General features: G+C 41.6%; 1 protein-coding gene across 1 annotated transcript in view; it reads right to left on the bottom strand.

Annotated features, from left to right (window-relative positions):
- GARRE1 (granule associated Rac and RHOG effector 1) overlaps positions 1–26,762 on the bottom strand; it is a 57,692-nt gene that overhangs the window by 15,819 nt on the left and 15,111 nt on the right. Inside the window, exons 2-9 of the mRNA XM_083751340.1 lie at positions 11,028–12,349; positions 6,934–7,140; positions 6,138–6,278; positions 5,740–5,835; positions 5,464–5,625; positions 3,098–3,256; positions 381–478; positions 126–251 (exon numbers count right to left, since the gene is read on the bottom strand). Coding sequence (XP_083607466.1) covers positions 126–251; positions 381–478; positions 3,098–3,256; positions 5,464–5,625; positions 5,740–5,835; positions 6,138–6,278; positions 6,934–7,140; positions 11,028–11,510 — 1,472 coding nt within the window. The 5' untranslated portion in view covers positions 11,511–12,349. The remainder of the gene's footprint in view (positions 1–125; positions 252–380; positions 479–3,097; positions 3,257–5,463; positions 5,626–5,739; positions 5,836–6,137; positions 6,279–6,933; positions 7,141–11,027; positions 12,350–26,762) is intronic.

Genomic DNA, 26,762 nt, shown 5'->3' on the forward strand with positions numbered 1-26,762 from the left:
TGGTAGCCTTGGCTGAAACTTGTCATTGCCATCTTCTCTTGTCACATGTGACCGAGTATTCCTGAATAAGGTTTCATCAGTGCATAACCCTTATGTGGTAAGAGCGCAGCACAAATCACACCTACCTTCCCTCCTTCCAACGATTTAGGTCAAACACTGCAGTATAAAGCACATCCACTAGTCCCAAAGTCTTCTCTGGATCCAGACTTCTCTGCAGCAGAGACATTGTTGCAGGATCTTCTTTCAGGCACCTAAGGAAACAATTTTTAATAACAAATCTCCTGTCAACAACACTCACTTTCATACCAAAAATTGATGTCCCTATTTATTTGTTTATTTAAAGCTTGCCCGAGTTTTCCGAAGTAGTAAGTCATAATTACCATGTTGATGGGACTTGAACCACAATTCTGGAACCTTCTAAACTGATTTGTGGCGCATATGCTTCTTTGTTTTCAATCTGTGCTGTATCCACAACGACCTATTCAAGAAGAAAAAAGCAGTAAGCGATAGTGTAAGACGTCACTCCCTAAAACTAGCAAAAGCACCACCCCACTGCTACAGGGGCTGGACATCAGTCTACTGCATTCAACCACTAGGCAAGCAAGAGGGGCACGTGTAGGGAATTTTAATTGGGGTGCGTGGGTGTAGAAGAATCGTTTCACATTTACTCTGATAAATCCTACAGTGTAACATCTGAAAAGGCCACTGTTAACTAAAAAGAGGAAGGCTTATCTAAAGATTTTTCAGCTGCACATGATCTGGGCCTTTCCTTTTGTCCTCCTTTTGGGAGGGTGGAACTACTTGATATCTAGTAAACCATTTTATAGTTCTACCCTCTCAATTTACTACCTATGATTATAAAACAAGTTTTCACAATAAGATTATCCTGCATTCTATCTGGACAGTTAAGGTGCTGCAAAATCTGGAATGTTATAAAAAGGAACAGCTTCCTTGCTATCAGCATAGGACAGGGAGACACTGAGGTCTCATAAAGAACAACAGAGAAATGCCAAGTTCAGAAGTCCTATTCTATGATCTAGTGGAAACACTGCCTGCACAATGCCCATACATTTAAAGGCTCTCCTCCATACCCAATGAAGCCTTGAGATCTTAAAGTTCAATTGTGGGAGTGTATATATCAGTGGTATTTATTTTCCATATTTTCAGGTAGTTATATACCACTCAATATTCAGGATTTCTAAGTGGCATTGTAGTATATGCCAACAGCATTTCAACGGATGAGGAAGCACGTTACCAACTCCTTGTGTTTCATTTATCTAAACAAGCTAATCTCACAGTACAGCCATTTCTCACGCCCAGCCTGGGAAATGACTCCCGACTTCCATTGTTCTGGCTTTACAGATGTTTCCTCCATAACACCCACCTAGAGGACAATCTAAACAACAGAAGATAATGTCTCATCGGTACACCAAATTAGAAGCAATGCAAGTAGAACATAAACATGCAGATATCACTGCTTCTATCCAGCAAAAAAGAGGAGTCTGTGGCAGTTTCTGTCCATCTAATTGAAGTCCCTGCTCTAGTCACATTATCACATGACTTGGGCCAACATCACATATCAAAAATGTGAATGAGAAGACTGATGGCAAGAGCAGATTTCTTAAGAGTCTGCACAGGCAGTGTTTTCAAAATGGCAAATTCCAGTTTAAAAGAAATCATAATTGTTGCACAGTACAAGACCACAAAATAGCAGCAGCAGCAGCAGCAGCAGCAGCAGCAGCACTATTTGGGGGGCCAATTCCTCGACTTTCCATCAACATGGATTTCTTCTCAGAAAGACAGCAAAAGAACACACTGCAATGATCTCTGCAGGTGAAGCAGCTAACTTTCTTGGCTTGGTACCCCTGGAGGCAAACCACCCCTTACCCCTGCTACTAGAACTAAGGCCCTACTTGCTCTTATTCCTTCTTTTCAACCAAGCACTGGTACTTCTCATTTTCTTCTACGCAAAGGCAACAATTTCAAATCTCAAACACTTGTTTTATTGCTTATGTTATACCTTCCTCCAAGGAGCTCTGAATGGCATTTATCTAAACCTAACACTCCAGTTGCTACAACTCAGCTCTTGGTTACAGTGACCAGAGTTACTTTGAGACTGAGCAGACAAAGAAAAACTACCCAAACCTTGCAATGCCTCTTATTCATTGTAGTCAAGGATCTTGTGCGATAAGGTAGATGGAGCTAGTGATTTGTGTGATTCCACACAGGCAAATATGCAAAAAATGAACTTCAGGTTGGGAATATTTTACTCTGTGGAATATAAGTTCCCCAAAACAAAAGGGATCACGGAGAAGCTGGTCAATTAATAGCATAATCTTATACAGCCAAAAGCCTATTGGGGATGGGGATGAAAAATGCCCAACGTGAGTTGGTTGTGTTCAGTGGCCATGGGTTACTGACTGTTAGGAGAAAGAAAACAGATGGGGAAGGAGGTGGTATGGAATAGGGTATCCTGGAAAAGGACACAGGTGACTGACTGGCATACAAAACAAAGCACTCTACACTGCAACCATCAACTACGGGTTCCAACATATAGATGATGACCCATACGTTTTTCAGAACTAAATTATATTTGCCGCATGTCAGCTATCCCCTTCTTTTTACTCTCCTCACATAGCTGTTCAGCCTGACTCCCTTGCCTCAGAAGACCTTCTGCCTGGAAACCGCTAGCAAAGGAAGATGGTTTCCATCCATGAGCTGAGTATGCCAACTGCTCAGTACCATTACCTGGCTCTAGAGGTTCTCAATGGGAGCTGCCACCTTGGAACTACCTGCTGGCAGCAAAGGAGACATCTCCCCTTCACCATAATGGGCTGAGTGAGCTCCAGGTGCTTGACCCAACTGCCTTGCCTCAGAGAACCTGGCAGCACCAGAGAACACCAAGGATGAGGGCAGGAAAGACTGCCTGAACAATCTTTGCACCAAATCGATAAACATGCTATTTTGTTTCTTAAATTATGCTTAAACGAGATTATATTGGGCAAATATTTGGGAAGCTGCCCCGAGATATCCTTGGAGCCGTAATGAATGATTTAAGTATTCTAAAATCAACACTTGTGCACTCATGGCTACTTACCAGCCCAGCTTGGCCAAACAACAACTGTACAGCTGTCTTACATGCGCCCCGCCATGTAGAAGGGCAAACTTGGTTCAGCACTTCAGTCACAGGAGAGTCATCCCTTGGGGTCACTCCATTATGGCAGCCAGCTTCTTTAATTAGTTGTATCATCGTGTGCTGCAAAAACAAGAACACAAAACAAGATTGCTATGCAGGAAGCATGCAAGTCATGATACCCTTTCCCCACTCCCCCCACCATGCATGCAGGCACTTTGGTAATTAAGCCATATATAAACACCTTACATAAATACTGATGACTGCAGTTATTACTTAAATCAATGTTCAAATTATGATGGTTCTAGCCCAACACTTCCCCCTGTGCCTGCTGTTTCCAGTGGTCACCAGCACCCTCATTCCAATGGTGATATCCCTGTTTCATACTATATCTGTGTAGATTCTCTGAATTCAGGAGGAAACACACAGCAACCAGGGCTGGGGTTCCAATGGCTTATTAGAAGTAGCATGAGATTATGTGGAATGATAATAAAGGGAAGGCTGCTGAAGAAGAGAGGCGGGGGTTATCAGATCTATTATTACAAAAAGTGCTGTGGCACTCTAAAACATATTTTTTTAAATTATAGAATAGGTTTTCATGGATTATTGTCCACTTCATTGGATGCATGGATTTTCTAATATGCATGGTACGTGCCACATATTGGATAATGTAGGCTTAGATGTTCACAGTGTTAAAATATGTATGTGTATTTTAAAAACTTCATATCAGAACCAAATAAAGTCTTAACCCAACTACCAGCTTGCTCAAGAATTTCAGAGTTGAAGGCAACACACTCTGGCAACTGCCATTGGCCTAGGCCCTTGGGAGGTTGCTTCTCCGCAACTCCCATAAAGTACATCATTATAAGGGGGAGTGTAGCCTGTTCTCATCCAGTGCGGAGAAAAAGTTTGTGTCTTCCTCCCTGCCAGACAGAATATTTGGGTCCCGCTGCCAATTGTCCTGGGACTGCAGAAGCAAATGGAAAGGACACTCTGGTCCCAACCATTGGCCAAAGGAACAAGAGTCACCAACTGCTATTCAAGAGAAGAAGAACAAGGGAAGGTCATCCTGGAACCAGCTGGATTATAAATAGCTCACCCACTTCCTTCTGACCTTAAAGGACTGGCCTCCCTCCTACACTATCTCTTCACTTTCCTTCCATTGAGTGTGCCTTTGTAAGCCCAATAAGATATCCCAGCTGTTTTTAAAACCAATATAAGTCATTTTGGAAGACAACTGTCTGAAAAGAGGGATAAAATGATAGTAAAAAAAATAATTAAAAAATTACCCAGACGTGATGCAAAAGATACAAAATTAGGACAATCCTGTTTGAAGCTAACTTTTTATGACACAATTCACCATGCTGAAGGTTCAAAACTTATCTTTGCAGGAAACCTCTTGCACCAAATAGTGGCCCAAATCCTCTATCATAAATCACAGTTCCCTTTTTTTCAAGCTCTGGGCTGTGGCTGATTTCTTTCCATACTAAACCAGGCCAATCCATTCCATACACTGCAAAAAAATGTGGCTGGCAAAGAACTAGATGCTCTGGAACAGGTAACTCCAGTGCAGAAAGACTGTGCCAACATCATCATCATAGTTACAGCACCTTAGAACTTTGCAAGGAGAGACTTTGCTCTTGGTTGTGGCCATATGTGAGGATCTGTCTTCTGTCTCTCTTCACCTCTTCAGACAGAAGTGAGGAGCCACTTCATGACAAGCAGAGTCAACATGTATATAGTCCTACCTCATGTTATGTCCGCTTCAGGTTACGTTCTTTCAGGTTACATCCAGCAGCGACCCGGAAGTACTGGAAAGGGCTACTTCTGGGTTTCGCCGCTCAAGCGTGCACAGAAGCACAAAATGACATTACGCGCATGCACAGAAGCGCTGCGGGTTGCACTCTTTTCATGTTGCGAACGGGCCTCCGGAACGGATCCCGTTCGCAACCAGAGGTACCACTGTACACAAAACAAGCAAGCATGTGGAGGGGAAGGAGGAGCATTTAAGACAACTGCCTCTAACTTCTGGAGAATGCTACCAGTACGCTTTAAGGAAACAAGACACAAAGCAGAAAAGATGCATCACCGGGGCTGTTAGTCCCTTCAGCCAGAAGGGCTACAATTGGCTGAATGTGATCATTAGCTTTTGGAACACAGTTTCGCTTGCAATCCAGTATCTTTTAAATACCAAAACACTAAATATTTACTGAATAAACTTGCTAAAGTGGGACAAGGTTTAAAATGCTTGCTTTGCATATCTATCAACACAGAGCTTGCTACCAACAAAGAAAATATTACTGGGTTTGATACAGATTTGGGGTACTTACCGTTTTGAGCTTCAGGTTATCTGCCGCCGACTCATTAAAGGATATTCCTTTTAGGAAGTGGGCACCTATCTGAACAGGAACTGTGGGGAGCTCACACTGAATGGGTTGAGAAGGGGTCTGTCTCCGGCCAGTCTGCTGGGCTTCAGCATCACTGCAACACCCCTTTAGAGACAGAACACCAAAGCAATGTGTCAGGGAGAAATCCATATGCAAGCAATTCAGCTTTATCTACAGTAAACATCTTTGCTGGAAAAAGATGGGGGGGAGGGTGTTTACCTGCAAACTGGCTTCAATAGATTTTGGGTTCAAGTGGAAGCCAGCCTTCATCGCATATTCACAGTGACCCAAACTTTCCAATGCAGCTTTATATGCCTGATATTAAATAGATATATGTTTAATGCACCACATACCTGAATTTAAAACAACCACCACCCAATATCATCACAAAACCTTGCTAACCTAAAAGAGAAAATAACATCTTCCCCATGATCAATCACACCCTCCCTTAACTGAGGGGGCAGCTAAAGCTTCCAGAATGTCAGCAGTCTCTGCTGTTGGCACAGAAGCTCTCATTAAAAAGGACTTGCTCAGCAGCAACCCTACTTAAGTCCTCAGACTGCCCTACATATTTTATTCCATACTCACCCAAAGGGTGATATAAAGATATAACTAACCTGCAAAGCACTGTCTATTTTCAAGTTCAATTCTTTTAGCTGGTGCTCAGGAATTGCCACACTCTGGGAGCAGAAGAGTTGCTGGACCTCGATTCCAGCCAAACAGCCATCACAACCCCTTTCTCGTAGCCGTGATGTGGCCTTCAAAGAGGACACAAAAAATGGGTAAGACAAAATAGCAGTGGCTCAAAAGTGGCAAAATAAACTTTTGAGCCCCATAGTCCCTATGGTGAAAGCAAACAGGAAGGGAAGTGGGTTATTTAATCTAGCTTCAGAATTTAGTTAAAGTTCTCAATTTAATCATCAGATTTGTATGACTGATTTTTCATTGCAGGGGGAGATGCAGCAGGGGGACTGCAATCTTTTAAACAAACTCGTTAATAAACCCTCATTATGGTAGCCAGCACTACTGTCGAGGTGGGAGGGAGAACTTTGTGTGTGTAGATTAATTAAATTAACAAATAATTACAGATACCAACACATTAAAAATACATATAAATGTTAAGATGAGTGTAAGCTGGGAATTATGCATGAAGGTAAGACTGTACAAAATTCAACCAATATATGCGCATTCCCTAATGCAGCTAGAGTTACCACTTGACTTTACGGAGTACATTATACTCCCAACCTCATGGTGGCTTGCTGGAACCTCTAGCTTATCATTCTGTGGCCAAAGGCCTGATTTTCTGTAGAATTCTTCAGTCTTTTGGTAGTTTTAGAAACCAAAAGGTTACCAACACACAAGCTGCAAGTTACCACCACTATGAAAAGTAAAGCCACTCAATTACATCTTTACCTCAGCCGCTCCTCTCCATGACCGCACAGCTTCTTCTAGCTCAATTGTGGGACTTGCACTGGATGTCTCAGCCATATTAGAATTCTTTCTTTCCTGAGCTACAGCTTCCGTAAAACATGAATGAGCCACTGGTTGGACCTTCTGCAATGCTTGGGATAAAAACTGAAAATGAACCTGCATCACTGTCAAGAAACATCGTCCAAGTACCTATGAAAATGAAAAAACAAAAACAAAAGGATATTCTTTCATTCAGTTATTTGTAAGTGTGTTCTGGTGTTTGAACTAAATTTTCCCATGTGAAAATATCTGATTGACATTCATACAAATACATTATTACGCTACATCTAATCTAAAAATTAATAAAAGCACAAAATGAAGCACTGGTTACTTACACTGAAGGCTCCATCCTGTGTAGCATATTGAGGGATCTAACTGAGTTGCCACTCTTCCCACACAATGACCTAAGTTAGTCATGTCCATTAATTTCAATGGGTCTACTCTGAGCAGAACTTAGTTGGCTACAACCCAGTATTTTGAGGATTCTGTGGTTAAATGCACTAGACACAATAACTGCAGTAAAGTACATTTGCTTGCCTCATTTTTGGAGTATGTAGCATGTACAAGCAGCCGTTCAGTCAGGCTATAAGAGAGGGAGACATGGGCCTCCACGGCCCCTTCCATCTAAAAGACCAGTAAATTACAGTTCTCTGTAACTAAGAGCTTGTTTCCCCACCCCTACCAATTCCTTTTCCTTTTGTGCCTTTTATATTGTATACCCAAGGACAGAGACTGTATTATCACTGATAACTGTAACTTGCTCTGCAGCCTGTTTCAGCTGAAGAGGGGGATAAAAATGCTTTAAATAAATTTAAATAAGTATTTCAATAAGGCAAATAGATATACGACTTCTTTTTAGAATACGTTTCCCCTTTTAATAAATTCATTTACTGGCTGAGTTTGTCAAAATGCTAACAGCTAATTCTACTTAAGCAGAACTGCTGGTGGTAGTGGCTCCCCCTCCCTGCCCATTCCATCTAGTCTCCCTTCAACATTCCTTTATGATTCGATCATTTCCCCTCTTTGTACAAAGTTTAAACTGAACAGTTTAGGTATGCCGACTGGCCTCTCCAGTGCAGTTTCCTTATTTTAAGAAGTATTCAGCTAGCATACACACACACATATACGTAAAAAAAAATTTGCAATGGTTAAGCCTGTCAATACGATTCTTATGGAAAGAATGACACTCTGATTCTGGGTTCTTACAGAATTCAGTTTATTTAGGCCAAGGGCTACTTGTCTCAAATTATTAGTAAATCTTATTTTAAAAGTTGAAACTGATGAGACTCCAGAGCACACTCCAACAGAAAAGCTCCTTTCTTCTGGGGGCCACTGGTTAAGGCAAACAGCAAGAACACATTTTGCAGTACTGCAGACTATTTTGCAAGACTGCAGAAAGTACAACTCTAAAAAGTGATACAAATACAAATCTACTGTGTTGGTTCCCTTTCTAAAACATTATAACTAAAGGGGGGTGGGGGTGACAGCAGCGGTGTAGACTGGTATGGCTTAAAAGCCAGCCTCTGTGCTCACCATCCACACCTAACACAGGTGAAGGGAGTTGTTCTCACATTTACACAAAAGCCTGGATAACATAATCAACAAATGGAAGAAACTGCTGCTGCTTCTCACCTCCACCAAACTGCAGCACAAGCAAGAACTCAGGGGCAGGGATGTAGGGCTAGGAGTCTCCCCTCTCTAAAATGTTGGGAAGCTGCTCTCAGTAGTAGAAGACTGAGCTAAATGCAATGGTCTGACTCAGTACCAGGCAGATTTCTGTGTTCCTGTGCTGCTGAACAAAGCAGATTTGTGGACACCAGCTAAAGCGTCCATTGAGTGTTTTATAATGTAACAATATAGAACTAGGATGAAATTCTCTCTGCTTCTTTTCCATCTCAGAGCCAATTTTATTATCTGTTACACAATCTGAATTGTGACACATGTGTGTTCTCATACATTTTTTGCTCCATATGTAAGCCATGGATGTATCCTGGGGCCTGGATTCCTGCAGCATACTGGTATAGTGCTTGCCTCAAACTTTGTGCTGTGCATTCTGGGAACAGGCAGTACTGATACTGTGTACCTGAAAATTTTATAACATGTCATGCAGCCCCAATTTAAAAAGACAACCCTGTAAGGGCTTTTGAATGTCATCATCTTGCTTACAACATGCTACCAAGAGAAATTAATAGGGAAGTAGGTGAACACTCTTGGGGGCAGCTTTAGACATCATGCAGGTCAGAAGCATGAATGACTTGCACTCGTGACTGTCATTCAAAGCTGCAAGATGCACGTCTTCCCGTATTTTGCAACACTACTTTCCCCCTCCAGGGGGTGGAGACAGACAGGGACGGAAAGAAAAACATACACATCTCCAGGCTTTGGACAAGTCATGGAAATGTTGTGATACAAGCGAGTACAAATGATCATATTTCTGCCTCATGCCACATTGAAATACTGTACACCCTAAGAAACAACAGAGGCTTACCAGGACAAAAGCTGCTTTTAACAGTGTTTATCACTTCTCTCTTGTTGAGAAATGAGTGTGCCAATGTGGTGACTGGAGTGCTGAAGACCCATATTCAAAACCCCACTCAGACATGAAGCTGTTAGTGAACTCTACAATGTTCTCTAACAGCAAAAGCCCACCGTCAGGTTGAAAAACTTGTATGTATATTTAGTTGAGCCAAAAGAATGTCCTGCATCTGACTACTTATGCGTGTCCTGTACAGATGGCAAAGTAGCACATGTGACACAAGCAACTGCAGCTATGCAACCAAAATAAAGTGGCACCTGTCTTTTTTACTTACTGCAGAAATACTTAAAGGCAAGACGATGTGACAGGAACACACACACAAAACCCCTCAAGATGTAGCTAACAATGGCAATCCTACTGGATAATTCAGCTAAGCTCACTTTCTTAAAAACACAAAATCCTTTTTCAAAACACATCAGCCAGAGCACAAGTCAGCTGATATGGGAGAAAGTGCTCTGAGATATCTAGGTTCAAACTGTTTGGGGCTTTAAAACGAAACACTAGCGCCCTAAATTTGGCTCAGAGGTGGACATGTAGCAAGCGATCCCCTTCTAAAACTTTGCAGATATGATTGGAATGATCTTCCCCAATTAAATTCCTAGCAGCTGTATTCTGAGCTGATTGTTGCTTCTAGGCAGTTTTCAAAGGCTGCCTCCAAAGGCATCCTGGCACCCTACTCTTCTAGAAGATTATGACTCTATCAATAACAGGTTGAAGCCACACACACCCCGCCCTGAACCAAAAAACCCCACATACCCACAACACCTCTATCTTGTTGGGACTGAGCTGCAGCTTATTAACACTCAATTGCAAATTCTAGACAACAGCTCAGCACTTTCACTACCTCACCTGACTAGGAGAAACACAGCATACTGAAAGCACTCTATTCCAAATTCCCAGATGGCTTTCCCCAATGGCTTCATATAGATATCAAACAGCATAGGAGACAAGATGGAATCCTGCAGGACAAAGCCAACCGTGCTAACTAGAAACTTCCCAAGGGCATTCAGGGATACACTGGATTCTTTAAGCCTCCAAAAGACAATAAGAAAGGTGCAGATGTATAATTAATACTTTTTCTATCTTCACTAAAACAGCACAAAAATGGAATGGGCTCCTCCACATGTTGTTGGACTTCTATAATACAACTGAACCTCTGTTTACCTAACCCTCTGGTTATGTAAACTTCGGGATGCACGCGTGGCAACCCTGGAAGAATTTTACCAGGTTTTGCCATGCGTGCATGTGCAGAAGCAGTCCTCGGGTTGCAGAAACCTTGGAATCCGATCGGACCTCCGGAACGAATCCTATCCACAACCAGAGGTACCAGTGTACTTGTCCACTGGCTGTGCTCACTGAAGCTGACAGGAAGTGGAGTCCAACAGCATCTGGGAGGACCACATGTTCCCTATCCCTGGCTTAAACCTTCTCTGCAGGTCTTGCAGATATCAGGCAATTTAAGGAGATGGATAGAAAATCAGTGATATCAGTGTTAACTCACCTCAATGTCCTGTAGGCTGAATTCCTTTTGATCTTTAAAGTTCGCTGCTCCAGCACTCAGTTCCATGAGCATTTTTGCTATTTCTGGTTTTATTGCTGCTGTGAGTCGACTTGCTGCTTCCATGACATGTTCCTGCACGTCTTTCAGTTGCATAGCTGCCTTAGAATAGTGCGAGTTCCGAAATACACTGCTGAAAAGATCTGTAAGGAACGCGCTTGCACGGCAAAATACATTGAGTGCATCCAGATATTTGGAGATTCCCTGCTGGATGTCTGCAATTGGAGTCGCATGGTTGCAGCCGCCAGCAGCAGCCGGAGAAATCAGAGGGGATGTTGTGGCTGGAGATGCTAAAGGTGCACTCAGAGTCTTGCCTAGTTCTGGCACTTGATACTGCTGGTGTTGCTGCACCTTTTGCTTGGACCCGCCAAGCAAAAAGCGCCGCTTGTAGTCCATTTTACTTTCTTGTGCACTGCAGCAATACATAAGGAAGTACTTGACCAAAGGTTCCTTGAATTAACAATCCCTCCTCTTGAATTGCTCCCTTAGAAATAGATCTATGTGTAGCAGTAGTAGAGTATGCACATAATTTTCATAGGAGGCATTTCAAAAACAAAAAAGATAGGTAATTTGTGTCAGCAGTGAGAAAGGCAGCAGGTTTACTGTCTTTGTATTATTCAGTGTTCAAATGCAGCACTGCTGCTATTACAAACTATAATTGTAAAAGCTAGCTATGATAGTTTTTTAAAAATACTTTATTTTCCACTTAGCATTCTATTGTGTGCACTCAAGATACAATTTCAAAGCAGGGGGCAAAACGAAACAAAAAAAACAAAACAATCTGTTGCAGTTTTCCTGCCAACACATTTTTGACACCTGATGTTAACATTAATTTACACTGAAGGAACTTAATTTTTTTCAAAGTAATATAATAGTTAGAAACTGCTTCAAATAGTATTAGGAGGGGATGAGCAAAATCACTGTTCAACAGTGATTGTTAACAGAGACGTCTTTCTTTGAAGAACCACTGAGCCTTCACATCAGCAGATCTAACAGCTTCTTGGTTTGACAGAGCCCGTCAGTCAAATCCGTTTGAATTTCCCATCTTAATACTGAAAAAAAATATGGAAATTTGTTTCCTGGAGACTTTGCAAGTACACATTATTCAGAAAAACTGTTTTGTTTTTATTGCAAGTCTTTCCACCTTTCCTTCCGTGTGCTGAGGTAGTTTCCTTTTAACATTAATGAGTAGTGCTTTCAGGGAGCTTCTCTCAATTGTAGAGCCCAAAGGATGCAGAAATGTATTTAAGGCCTCTAGGTCATTCCTAAGCAGGGGGAAAAACAGGAAAAGATTATAGGTAAGTGAGCTGTTTTATTTAAGAGCTAAGTCCCAACTCTCTGGGAATAATTCTTTGGAAGTAAACTATTATGAACACATCTGAACATGTTTATTTTCTCTGTGCTTTCATGCAGTCCCTTTCACTTACAAACCAATCCATAGCTTACTTATTAAACCATTCATCTACTTGTAATATATTTAGTATATTTAAATGGGATGCTATAATAATGGATGTTAAAACAAAATACTGTACAGTTGTCTATTGTACTGTTAAGTACACAACCACTGCATAGTTTCAGTCCTACTTGGATGGTCGCTCCCAGAGGGTAATACTTGGGGAGTGCTTTTCAACTCTGTGGAGCCTTCAGTGTGGAGTTTCTCAGGGCTCAATTTTATCCCCGATGCTATTTAACATTTACATGAAAATGCTGAATGAGGTCATCTAGACCCCAGTGGGCTGTCAGCAATATGTTGATGACACACAACTCTATTACTCCTTACATCTGCGGATAAAGCAGTGGATATGCTGAACTGATGTCTTGCCTTGGTAAGAGACTGGATGAGAGCCAACAATTGAAGCTCAACCCAGGTAAGATTGAAGTACTGTTGGTGGGTGGTTCCTCAGACCAGATGGCAGGGAGGTTGCCTGCTCTAGATGGGGTTACATTCCCTCTGAAGGAGCAGGTACTTAGCTTGGGGGTACTCCTGGATCCTCTGCTGTTACTTGAGGAACAGGTGGCCTCAGTGGTTCAGAGAGCCTTCCATCAGCTTCGGCGGTGGCCCACCTGCACCCCTATCTGGGCCTGGATAGCCTAACTTCTGTTGTCTATGCTCTGGTAACTTCTAGGTTGGATTACTGCAACACATTATAAGTAGGGCTGCCTCTGAAGATGGTTCAAAAGCTTCAGCTAGTGCACAATGCAGCAGCCAGGTTGCTCACAGTGACAAGACAGTCTGAGCATATTGCACCAACTGCATTGGCTGCCAATTAGTTTGTGGGCCTGATTGAAAGTGCTGGTTTTTTTGTTTTGTATTGTTTTGCTGTTTTGTTTTATTTATTTTCATGTTTTTATCCTGTATTTTTTTCTGTGAACCACCCTGGGATGTTATAAAAAAAGGTGGTATATTAATCAAACAAACAAACAAACAAACAAACAAACAAACAAAACTAACTACCGGGATAGCTAACTAACTAAATGAGTAGAATTAGATTAAGGATACAAGGAAGGGTGGAGGCGCTGGTGCAGGCCAATATTTGGCCACTCTGTGATCCAGCAGAATACATTATTTATTTACTGAAATTATATCTTGCCCTTCCTCCCAAAGGAGCCCAAGTTGACAAACAGATCCACAGTTTTAAAACAAAAACAAAGCAAATACTGGCGTTGTTTTTTTATTATTACTCCTGCAGTTCAACTAAAGAAAGAGTAGGTGAAAGAAGGCTAAATTACTTCAAATACTGCAAAATATGTATTTCTCCCTCCTTCAGCTGGGGTTTTGTTTTTAAAGAAGGGAACTCCAATAATGAATTTTATAGACAGCTAAAAGATTGTGATAAAAAGCTGCTTCTTTTGCTGGCTTGCCATGCTCACAACAAATAGCCAAAGGCTGCTCTTTTATGAATATTTTTCAACAGCACTACTGACATTAGTCTTTCGAAACCACTTTAACGGAAAGGTATGAACTCTCCCCTTCACCATCTATAATATACTCCACCTCAGCTTGAATTTAATTTAATTTAATTTAATGGATTTATACTCAGCTTTTTGAGAAAACCCTCAATAAAGTGGCTTACAATATTTTAAAATACAAATCCATTTCACGCAACCTTTTAACACAGTCAGTACAGTGGACGCTCAGGTTGTGAACGTGCACACATGTGGGTTGCGATTCGGTGCTTCTGCGCATGTGCGACCGCCAAAACCCAGAAGTAACCTGTTCTGGTACTTTCGGGTTTCGGCGGGTCCATAACCCGAAAAAACGCAACCTGAAGTGTCTGTAACCCAAGGTATGACTGTAATAAATATTAAAATTATCAAAATCAGGATAAAATAAATTAGGCATACCCACCCTAATCAAAAGCTTTTGTAAAAATATAGGCTTTTAAAGCCTTCTTAAATACTGAGAGAAATGGTGCCTTCAGGCTCTTTGTATTTGTTCTCCATAACTTCAGAACCACCATCAAAAGGTCCAGTTATCAACCCTCATCAGTCTAATTGCCTTTACTGGCAGGCACTAAAGCAAGAAAGCCCTTCTAGATCTTAAGGTATGGGTCAAACAATACAAGATGATGCTGTCTCTCTGTAGCACACACAGTGTTTTAGAAACAAATTATTTAAGTGGCGTGCTTCCCAAAGTAATCACTATAAGAGAACCCCTATTGCAAACTGACAACATTTTGGGATGGCATCGCTTCATAACATCTTTCAACAAATAGAATGTTAGTAAGCATCTCATGACATCACATGATCACAGCTGATCAGTCGGGGTTTCTACTATTGTTAATGCATTATCTTAAGAATGAACCAGTTATTTTTATTTCTTCATTTTCATGCAATTCTTCAGACCACATATATTTCTGTTTCACATTTACAATTGTTAGCCTTTTATACCAAGCCAACTTCCTCTGATTGTGTTGATGCAAATGGGTTTTTCTAACACTTAGCTACTTTAATAAAATATATGTAACTTGGAATAATTTAGAAAAATCAAACAAAAACACAAATCACAAAAATCTAGAATGCATCACACAACTTTTGTAGTATTTTCTGCATGTACTTGCAAGGTTAGGAATGAAATAGCAGTAAGTAAATAAATAAAGTATGAATACGAACATAGCAGTGCTTAATAGGTCTTATCTGCAACGACCACAAACAAAATGCTTAGAAACAACCATACAAAACAAATAGCCAAAAAGCTGGGACAGGACTTATATGCATGTAGCTGTAATAGATAAACTTCATGACAAATATTAAAAGGTAGCTGCCAACATCAATCACATCATTATAAGTAAAAAAGGAAGGCATCAACATCAAGGTTTCCCAAATGTGATGAAGAATGCCCATCTATTTGTAAATCATCCTGGGATTTTGTTCAGACAGGATAGCAATCTCTACACAAGATCGCAATTGATCTTCCCCTCTAAATTATATAGCAGATTTGTCAGAGTATTCATTTCAGCTACCTTCAAATCTCTCAATTGTTCTTACATATAAAGTGAACCTTTAGATTTTGCTGTTCAGCAATAATTTTTTTGCTGCTAATAATATATTATAAATAAGTGCTTTATGCTTCACCAATATGGTTCATTTAGACTTCTACTAAGAAGCATTTCCAGGTTTTACTAAATTTAGGCATGCCCTATCCACCATCCCTATTCCCTGTTTCTGGAGATTATTATCCACCCAGACTGGCTGGGGCAACCCAGTCAGATTGTTGTTGTTACTGCTGCTGCTGCTGCTGCTGCTGCTGAAGCAGCAGCAGACTGCTCTTTCATTATTATGTACAAGACTCCTCAATATGGAAGGTTATGCCTGAGGATACGGACTCTAAACATCTTAGGTCCAAGCCATGATTCAATTCCACAATGTGTTTGCTTGGTGAAAACTAGGTTTCTGTATAAGAAGTTCCAGTTTAAGAAATACACGTTACACACAACCTTAACTATTTCTTCTCTGCTAGGACAACAAAGGGTTCTCAAACACTACGACAAAGCAAAATCAACACTCGCTTATCCTCAGCCCTGAAGACAGCAGACACACATGCCTAGGGTAGGTTTTAAAATTGCCAAAGAAATGTCTTCTGTGAAGCTAAGAGTCTAAAAAGTCAAGGTTGCTGGGAGACAGCACTGCGTTCTATAACAAGGAGTCAACACAAGGCAAATAAAACCACTGCTTTAGATTTTAATCACAAAAATATAAAACCAAACTTCTAATTTTCTAATTCATAGTTTTACTGATAAACTATGCATGGTAATTGTGTGCTGTAACAACAAAAACAGATACAATTTCAATCTGACTTTTATAACTGAAAGAATATTTGTGGGCAGGAGAATCTGCTTTGATTTAAGGGCCATGTACAGATATGCTTAGGTTGGGACTCGCAAAGTCGGAAACCTCTGCAGAAAACTCTCAAACCTCTGCAGAAGAGGGGGAACAATCAACATATTTCATCCCCAAAAGCTTATGGATCCTGGTGTATTCCAGAAGTCTTATAGAGGATTTTCCATTGACATGTCCAGCAGTCCAGAACAGTAAAAAAGCAAAAAAAAAAAAAAAATGCAGAAGAATATGCTCTACCAATTTCAAATCCTTCATAAGATTACAGATGATGAAGAATGCAAGGGAATATTAGCTGCATCTATTCTAAGAATCCAAGCTGCACCATTTTTTTTATAATGGGGAAAGGAGGAAACGAAAAAAAGAGGTGGAAAAGCACAATTTTCAAACCCACCCAGCCAAGTGTACTATGGTAAAAGCTATTTTCTTTGTGTGTGAACCATTAGGATCTGCTGAGACCTCTCCTGGGTACTGGTATCACCTGAACATGCCTAGGGAAGATGGGTGTAGGAGATGCTCTCAGGACGAACAGCTTCCCACACACGTGTTATGAAAAGCCACCTGCCAGTGCAGTTTGAACCCCTTCCTTGATCAAGCTATACAAAGACATCCCTGCCTTGGGTCTGCAGACATGACAGAAAACAGCATGCAGAATGAATGCTCTGCAAACAAGACAAAGAGCCATTTTCTTTTCCTGTACATTCGCCAAAATAAATGGGAGCTGTACAAGCGTAGTGTTATACACTCATAAAGTTCCTATGAGGCACTGGCTTGGACTGGATCCCAACTTGTTTGAGCAGAACCCCACCCCCCACCCCGCTCCAGCCAACATTATCTGAGCCACATGAACTGGGTCTAAAATACTGTAAGATCTTGAAGTCAAAACACTTTGGATCCTACATCACCTGCACCAGGCACTTCATGAATTGGTTTCTCCTGTAACAGCTGGGCAGAGGAAGTCTTAATACCTGCCATCCAATGTGCTGTGCTGCTAGCACAGGGTGGTCCAATGTGCGGCCCTCACGGCTTTGATACACCCCCCACTCCAAAGCAGGGTTGAGGACTTTGACAGGGTCCTAGGTTCCTCCATCCTCTTTACCAAAGCATAGTTAGCACCTTCCCAGTTTTGGGAAGGAGGTCAGAGGGATCTAGGGCCCTGTAAGAGCCTCATGCCTCCTTCCCCAAACTCAGCACCCCACTTAGCTGGCTTGGGAAGGCAGTGGGAAGACTTGGGGGAAGGGCACCAAATTTTGGCCTTGTTCTCTGCCCCCACACGACAAAGCAGTGCATCAAAGTACTCTTGTAGCCCACTTGGTATGAAAAGCTGGACTGCCCTGTACTAGCACAAAGGCCAAGGCAGTTAGGAAAGATGTAATTGTCCATTTAAGAGTTATTCTAGCCTGATATTCTGATCCATTTAGGTCTGGTAAGAAGCAGAGGATGAAATTACGTATTTGCATATATTTTTCTTTATTGCAAGTCGCTTGGAGACAGTTGGGTGACAAGTGACTAATAAGTTTAATAAACTAATTAATATAAAAATCAGTAGATCCATGCAGGCTACCAAGTAAAAAAGCAAGTCACTGCTGGCATAAACCATTGCCAAAAGTCCAGTCCTCCAACCACTTTGTCTTGATTTTCCAAGCAGCCACATCCCATTCCTATCTCCAAACAGACCACAACAGAAGATCCTATTCTAGTGCTGCTATAATATACTGCCCAGAAAAAAATGCTTTTAATTCTGCCTGAGGACTCCAGCAGCCTCAATGCCTGGGCCTTATGAAAAACCCCAGAATTATCAGGATCAAGATCATTAGATGCAGCAACAACTATAGTCAATATCCCGCACACAAGCTTTCTGATACCCACTTCGTTAAGGGTACTAAAATACTCTTTTATGAATAATTAATGCTTGAATTATTCCCTGTACCCTCCCTGTACCCTCCCCAGCCACTGACTTTTGTATTGTGTCTGTTAGACTATAAACCCACTAGGACTTAAAAAACAACAACGTTGTAGAGCATCTATAAAATTTTTGCACATTCAAAACTCCAAATTTCTCCCTTTAGCAGAATGCTCTCACAATACCCCATGTAGTGCTAACATCCTATCCTCATGTTAAGGACAGCAAGAGCTTTGCTTTCAGGGTGGAGAAATATTCATGCTCTCTTGTTAACAAGCTGCACAGCACCCCTGGAGAAACAGAATACTCACTTTTGCTGCAGGAAAAAAGGATAGCTTTATTGTTTGGAACTCTGAAAAATACATAGGATGTATGAGCACTCTGGTAATTGAAAAGTGCTATGCAATGTCACTCAGTCTCTGTACAGAGATTTTTTAAAAATCTGAACATAAAGATTCAAATAAAAATGGATGTCGACTCTCCACCATTAAGTTTCTTCTGAGTTCTTTCAACCATATTTTGTATATAAAACCATATACAGGGGACACAATGTTCAATTTTTCTGGAACTTCACAAAAATTTGAATGAGGAGAAAGGCTAGTAATAGAAACAAGCTTCCTTGTCTGACACCACAAATATATGTGCAGAAAAATAACAAATTTCATTTGTAAAAAATGAATTTTTTGAGCAGCTTAGGTGAGGTGAACACATTAGCTTAGTAGGACTTGCATTCCACTCATTTAGAAGGCTGAGTAACATTCTGAACAGAGCACAAGGCTCTCTCAAAGCACTCCATTATACTCTCAGTCGTGGGGAATGCCAGTCATAACTCATTTGGAGAAAATTTAAAGAGCCTGGCAACACAAATTGAAGTTGGAAAAATGTCTTGGAAGGCCTTGGTTTTTCATACTATTCTGACCTGTTTCTCCACATAATAAAAGAATCCACACACTCAAAACACACATCGGAAGAAAGCTTCCCATAAGAATCAGCGTGGCTTAAAAAAGGGAACGTGAGAAAAGCTTCATGCAAGGTCTAAAAATCACCAGCTTACTAAATTATAGCCAAAGAGTGACTTAGCTGATGTACAAAAAATTCTTTAAGATTTCAGTAATATTCTAAATCTAGAAGAGAGCAGGCTTTTCTGCCAGTTTCAACAGTGTGGCATTATGAATGAAATTTAAAGGCAGGGAGAAAGAGTGGGAAGACAAAATAATGCTACTTGTGTCTGTGTCCCTCAACAGATTGCAATCATAGTTGAATCAAACTTCAAGTAGTCAGCAGCCAGGACTCAAGAACATTCTGAACTCATATCAAGAACACACATTCATCAAGCGCCACTTGACAGCCATCAGGCTTCCCCATTTATAGTCCCTGGTCCTAATCCCCCTAATCATACACATCATACACCTTAACTGGTTTCTTCTGTGTGAACTGGAAACACAAGCAGAGGGCTTATGCACTGAAGCTGCTCATAACTAATCATGTTATATTAACTGTTTGACTGTACTAGTGCAGAGCAGGAACTAAATATTGAACAAAGACTCCCTGCACACTCTTAACTAGCATGTGAGGGAAAAGGCAAGGGAACTAAATACTTCTGCCTTACATGTTAGTTTTGTATGTGTACTAGCTTTGAGGGGGCTTGTTTCATAGAATTATAGAGTCGGAAGGGACCACGAGGGTCATCTAGTCAACTCTCTGCAAAGCAGGGTTGTTTTTGCCCAACATGGGCCTTGAACCCACAAATCTATGAGTCTCATTTTTGTGCGTGTAAATGTTTTGTGTTTTTTTTTAATGTGGGGGAGCATTCAGTCCTGACCCTACAATCTGATGTTGTATATAGTCCAGAAACTGATACATCACAAGACATTGCTGATCATGTGCTTTCCCACTCAAAGCAAAGCAGCTGAAGTGCGTAAGAATGGAGGGGGGGGGGCAGCTCTGCCAAAAACTCTTCACTAGGCAGGGCATGGGAAAGAGATGCCTGCCCATGTTTCAACCATTGTATGCAGAATAAAGAGAAAACTCTGCCCAAGTCACACTCAGAAAGAGAAAAAAGGGTGTAATAATAATAATAATAATAATAATAATAATAATAATAATAATAATTTATTATTTGTACCCTGCCCATCTGGCTGGTTTTCCCCAGCCACTCCCGGCGGCTTCCATAGAAACCAAAAATACACTAAAATATCACACATTAAAAACTTCCCTGAACAGGGCTGCCTTAAGATGTCTTCTGAATGTCAGGTAGTTATTTATCACTTTGACATCTGATGGGAGGGCGTTCCACAGGGTGGGCGCCACTACCGAGAAGGCCCTCTGCCTGGTTCCCTGTAGCTTTGCTTCTTGCAATGAGGGAACCGCCAGAAGGCCCTCGGTGCTGGACCTCAGCGTCCGGGCAGAACGATGGGGGTGGAGACGCTCCTTCAGGCATACTGGGCCATGGCCATTTAGGGCTTTAAAGGTCAACACCAGCACTTTGAATTGTGCTTGGAAACGTACTGGGAGCCAATGTAGGTCTTTCAAGACCGGTGTTATGTGGTCTCGGCAGCTGCCCCCAGTCACCAGTCTAGCTGCCACATTCTAGATTAGTTGTAGTTTCCGAGTCACCTTCAAAGGTAGCCCCACGTAGAGCGCATTGCAGTAGTCCAAGCGGGAGATAACTAGAGCATGCACCACTCTGGCGAGACAGTCCGCGGGCAGGTAGGGTCTCAGCCTGCGTACCAGGTGGAGTTGGTAGACAGCTGCCCTGGATACAGAATTGACCTGCGCCTCCATGGACAGCTGTGAGTCCAAAATGACTCCCAGGCTGCGCACCTGGTCTTTCAGAGGCACAGTTACCCTATTCAGGACCAGGGAGTCCTCCACACCAGCCCGCCCCCGTCCCCCAAAAACAGTACTTCTGGCTTGTCAGGATTCAACTTCAATCCATTAGCCGCCATCCATCCTCCAACCGCCTCCAGGCACTCACACAGGACCTTCACCGCCTTCACTGGTTCTGATTTAAAAGAGAGGTAGAGCTGGGTATCATCTGCATATTGATGGACACCCAATCCAAACCCCCTGATGATCTCTCCCAGCGGCTTCATATAGATGTTAAAAAGCATGGGGGAGAGGACGGAACCCTGAGGCACCCCACAAGTGAGGGCCCAGGGGTCTGAACACTCATCCCCCACCACCACTTTCTGAACACGGCCCAGGAGGAAGGAGCGAAACCACTGTATAACAGTGCCTCCAGCTCCCAGCCCCTCTAGACGGTCCAGAAGGATGTTATGGTCGATTGTATCAAAGGCCGAAGAGAGATCCAGCAGAACTAGGAAACAAATCTTACCTTTGTCCCTAGCTCACCGGAGATCATCAACCAGCGCGACCAAGGCAGTTTCAGTCCCATGATGAGGCCTGAATCCCGATTGGAAGGGATCCAAATGGTCCGCATCCTCCAGGCGTGCCTGGAGTTGTTCAGCAACCACACGCTCAATCACCTTGCCTAAGGTGTAGCATCCTTTGCCTGCATCTCTGACTGTGCAGCAAGTGTTAGTGTGCAGAGACAATGTTGTCAACCCTTCAGCTGTTGTCCAATTCAAAAATACAGCTCCTTTCTAAAATTAGTTGCCAACCAAGTAAGACACTGAGCTTTGGGGTTTCAATTACACTGATGCACTTTAAACAAGGCTGCATCTATTCTGCATTTCCCCACTCTTCCAAATTCTGCACCAAAACAATCCAAATTCTACAATCATATTCAAATTTGTGTGCTCACATAATACAGACATTTATAATTTTTCCAACAACAACAAAAATAATAGTACAGGCTAAGGGAAGGGTTAATGAAAAAGATTTGATTAGGAGGGATAAGAGGGTCTCAAATTAGCAGCCATTACTGTACAAAGGAATGAAGTCCCATCCACTTTATGGCTATGAAACTCAGTTCATTCTGGCTTCTGGTTTTTCTTTTGCATCACACTCTGCCAGGCCTCCTTAAGCCTGTCTGCAACCATAAAGGCTAGTTACCTGCTTTGTAAGTAGCAGATACCAAGATTTCACACTTGCTCAGCACTTCAAATTGTGGAAACCACAAGACACCATAACTAGTGACTTGAGTGAAAGGAAACAAGGAAAATTAGGAGCCATTGCTTGGATTCTATACTTTGTACAGGCAGTGAACATTCTGTGCACATCCAACTGACACGCGACCACCAACATGTGTGGTGCTTTTGGCCCCGGAAGGCGGTAGAACAGGGCAGGGACAGAACGGGCTTAAGCACAACCACTGACACACACAATGGCCCTGCATATGTTGCTGAATTATAGCTTCCATTGTACATGGCCACTGATCATGCTTGCTAGGGTTGATGTTGTAGTTCAGCAACATCTGGAAAACCAATAGTAAACTTGATGATATGTAACAGCAAAATGTCTAACCCCCAAGTTGCCTTGTTTCCAAAATGATCAAAGATGCTCTCTGACTAACTTTTGTGCAAGCAACTCTGCACAGGTTGTGAAACCCAAAACTGCTCAAGCAGTTAAACCATAACTAGTCAAGTTAGATTTTTTTTTTTTGCAAATCTGATTTGTTGCCTTCCCCAGATAAATATACATATGCTTTGACATTTTATTTCATTGGTTCAAAAAATTGTCCAGAATCTCTCACTAAAATTGTTTGCTAGACAGCATTTCTAAGCTTTTTAAACTGATTGTGGAGGAGAAAAGCTATTGGCAGGGTACTACTACTACTACTATTACTAACCTGCTGCCACAAGAGGCACTGGTGGCCATCCAACTTGGAAGGCTTTAAAAGAAGATTAGACAAATTCATAGAGGACAAGGCTTTCAGCAGCTACTAGTAGGTTTCCCCACAGGAATCTGGTTTGTTGCTCTGAGAATAGGATGCTGGGCTAGATGGGCCATTGGCCTGATCCAGCAGCTCTTCTTTTGATTAAGACACTTGCTAAAATACACTAGGGAATTCAAATGTATCAAATTCTCATTTGACACTGGCTTGGAAGCATAATGACAAAGGATGTGGGAGATCCATTAATGGTTCTCCTATTGTGCTCCCACTCTGCAAAAATCAGAGCCCTTTCCTGGGTTGCTTTATATTCGAGCACCAGCATCAGGGTGTGTTCCTCCACCCCCATGTGTTTTCCCTTATCCCCCACCACAGTTTCTGTTTGCTCTACAGGAAGGAAAATATAGGTGACAGCTACTGTATTTCTCCTCACTATGATCAAACAAGAGTTTCAGAGTCGTTAGAATTAAATGCCCCCTTTCTCCAGTACCACTGCTCTAATCAAAATCAGAGATTAATTTGGCCCCTAGGACTCAACCTTTCTTGGTTTTTGCCACCCTCCCCTCCTATTTTATTTACACACAACTGAAAAAATAGGCCAAAGTAGTCCTAATTAACAATAGTTACTTCTGAGTAGCTATACTTAGGATCAGGTGGTTAATCTTTTAGACATATCCCTAGAACACAATGTACGGTACTTTTTAAAGTACCTGTTGGTATTAAAATTCTGTATTTCAATTTGGCTTTGATATGTTATTGCACAACTGGCTTATTATTTTTTATCCTCTTTAAACTACAATATGCACATTGTTCCACAGTTCTACAGCTAGGGTTGGAGTCTCAGTCTTGTTTACATGCTCCATTATCCTCAAATAGCCACCCCTTAATTTTTTATTGGGTTGGTCAATCAAATGCTGGAGACAGACACTAGTTTTTTGAGAAAGCTGAAAGAAATTCCAAAGAGGGGTCACTGCATCTATGTCCTGCTTTCACCTTGGGTTAACGGACACTGTGCTATTCAATTGTTTCCAAAACTTGCCTAATAACGTCTGACTAGAGGCAGTGGTGGGATAAAATAAATGTGTACACACATCATGGGAATCAATGGCCACATGTGCACAAGCCCTGGCTTAATAAACCAGTGTGCACAAGATGCATGTTAGTGCACACAGACTGATCACTCTCAATTTGCTGCACCCCTAGCATGAATGAGTTAACAAACCATCGTGTTGCATTTGAACCCTGGATTGTGGTTCACTCTGCCTCAACAAACCAGGAGTGGTAAGCCAACAGCAAATCATATGTTAAGGTTGGCTAGTAATCTCAGTTCAGATCCAACATTGAGCTATATCAATTCTGGTTTGTTTAGCCATTCACACAGGGGAGGAGTGAAGCAGCATTCAGGATGTGTGCATCAGCAGAGTTCATGCCTTACTGTTACATGCAAATGCGGCTAGAGTTCTCTCTCAAGCCACTTTCAGCTCTTTAAAGACTATTATGTCTCATTTCAAGAGACACGAGTTGAAAGAGAACACATGGGAAAACCAGAGACTCTGGACTCAACCTCTCATATCTCTCCATGGGATCAACAGAAATGGGTTTACCTCTGTTATGGAGAGAACAGTGAAGTATATCCTCCAACATGCAGTGCCCTCTGAAAGACAAGCAACGGTAAGGGTTTAGCTGAAATACACTAGATATCCACCCCTGGTCTACACTGCAGGTTTCAAAGTGGAATCTGAAAATGAAACCGCAAAGAACTAAGAAGCTGTTTTCTACCTATGCATTCTTCTGGCACTAACTTGGTGAGAGGATGTCACTTCAATAGCCTACTTGTGGCACACAATGTTCTTTTACTTACTGAGGACAGGGGTCAGAGTCACACTAACCCCAAGCCTTCCTTGGCAAGACCAAAAGTATCCAGAGCAACAAGAAAATTCCAAGACAAGGTACTCCTTGACTAGAGTATATAGGGAGAAAATATGAGGACAGGAAAAGGAAAATGTTTCCTTTGATGAGTGGGTAGCTTTAAATCTACAGAATGCCCTATCCCAAGAACTTATTACAGTAACATCACTTCAACTGTCTAAGCTTTAATGAGTTCATGAATTGATCACTGGGATTCCTTTCTGGCAGAAAGCCCAGTACAAAAAAGAACCTACAATAAAATGCATCACAGGACTATGCCATGTTCCAGCTTCTTTTTTAACCCAAAGGACTTTGCATTGCTTTCTAAAATGAACTTGCATCTGTGCTCATGTGTGCTGGTTTATCTGCTATTCCTAATGCCTCACATTTGTTGGGTGCCTGGTAATAAACTTTGCACTATACATTTTATTATCTATTTAGCTTCTTGAGCAAGTCTGTTAAGTAAATCCAATCAAGTGAGTTATTCTTGCTCAACATTTGTGTACTACACAACTACATGAGTTTACCTCCCCTCACTTTACTTGCTTCCTTTCAATTTGCCAAGAAACCTCTACAGCACGTCCAAACACAGGTACTTTTATCTTGTACTTCCTCCTATGCCATTTGCCCAGTATGGTCTGTTCCAATCAATATTCCTTATCTAGGACTCATTTAAAGGTACTCTACTTAATCATCCAAAAGTATATGAGTGATCATCAATTAAGTTTGCATATAAAATAAATATTTATGAAGTAAAAAAAACCATTGTTTTGAAGTCAGAATTAGTGAACATAGTTATTATTAATCAACAGTCAAAGGTTATGGTACATTCTGCCTCTTCTATTTCACTTTGATTAATTTATTTAAAAATAAATGCAAGTTTGTATTTTAAAACATATATAGGGAAAAATAAAGCCAAAACCACACTTTGTTTAGAGAATATATGTGTACATTGTAGAAGGTTCTTAGAACAAACATCACTAAGAGGACGGAGAAAGGGGAGTGCCTCTTAAGAGTATACAGTTGTACCTCGGAAGTCAAACGGAATCTGTTCCGGAAGTCAGTTTGAGTTCCAAAATGTTGGGAAACCAAGGCATGGCTTCTGACTGGCTGCAGGAAGCTCCTGCAGTCAACTGGATGCCGCCTAAGCCGTGTTGGATGTCTGGGTTCCAAAGAACATTCGCAAACCAGAACACTCACTTCCACGTTTGTGGCATTCGGGAGTCAAAATATCTGAGTCACAAGGCATTCGTCAACCAAGGTACGGCTGTACTTACAACCTATATGTTTACAAGTGCCAGTATGGGGGGCGGAGAGAGAGAAGAGGTTAGCAGTCTAGTTAACTGGGTATACCTTTTTAATCTGTTTTTAACTGAATAGGAGGAGAGACAGAACATGATTAGACACCTACAGCACCCAGCTAAAAATCTTTCCAACACGTCAATCAGCTACACCATATCCTGGACAATGACACTTTCCATTCACAGGCCTTGAGGTTGGGTGGTCTTCTGTCAGGGATGCTTCAGTTGAGATTCCTGCATTGCAGGGAGTTGGACTAGATGACCTTCCAACTCTATAATTCTATGATTCTTCTCCAAGAGTGATGGAGCAGTTGACACTGGTGGAAGAGTGGTGAGCAGTGTCAAAACTAGATCAACCAAAGCTGACTTTGGTGGCAAGATTAAAGGTGGACATGACAATACCAAGTATCTGATAACAAAGCTAAAAAGCATGA

The sequence above is a fragment of the Podarcis gaigeae genome, assembly GCF_964106915.1.
Source record: "Podarcis gaigeae genome assembly, chromosome: 8".
NCBI lineage: Eukaryota > Metazoa > Chordata > Lepidosauria > Squamata > Lacertidae > Podarcis > Podarcis gaigeae.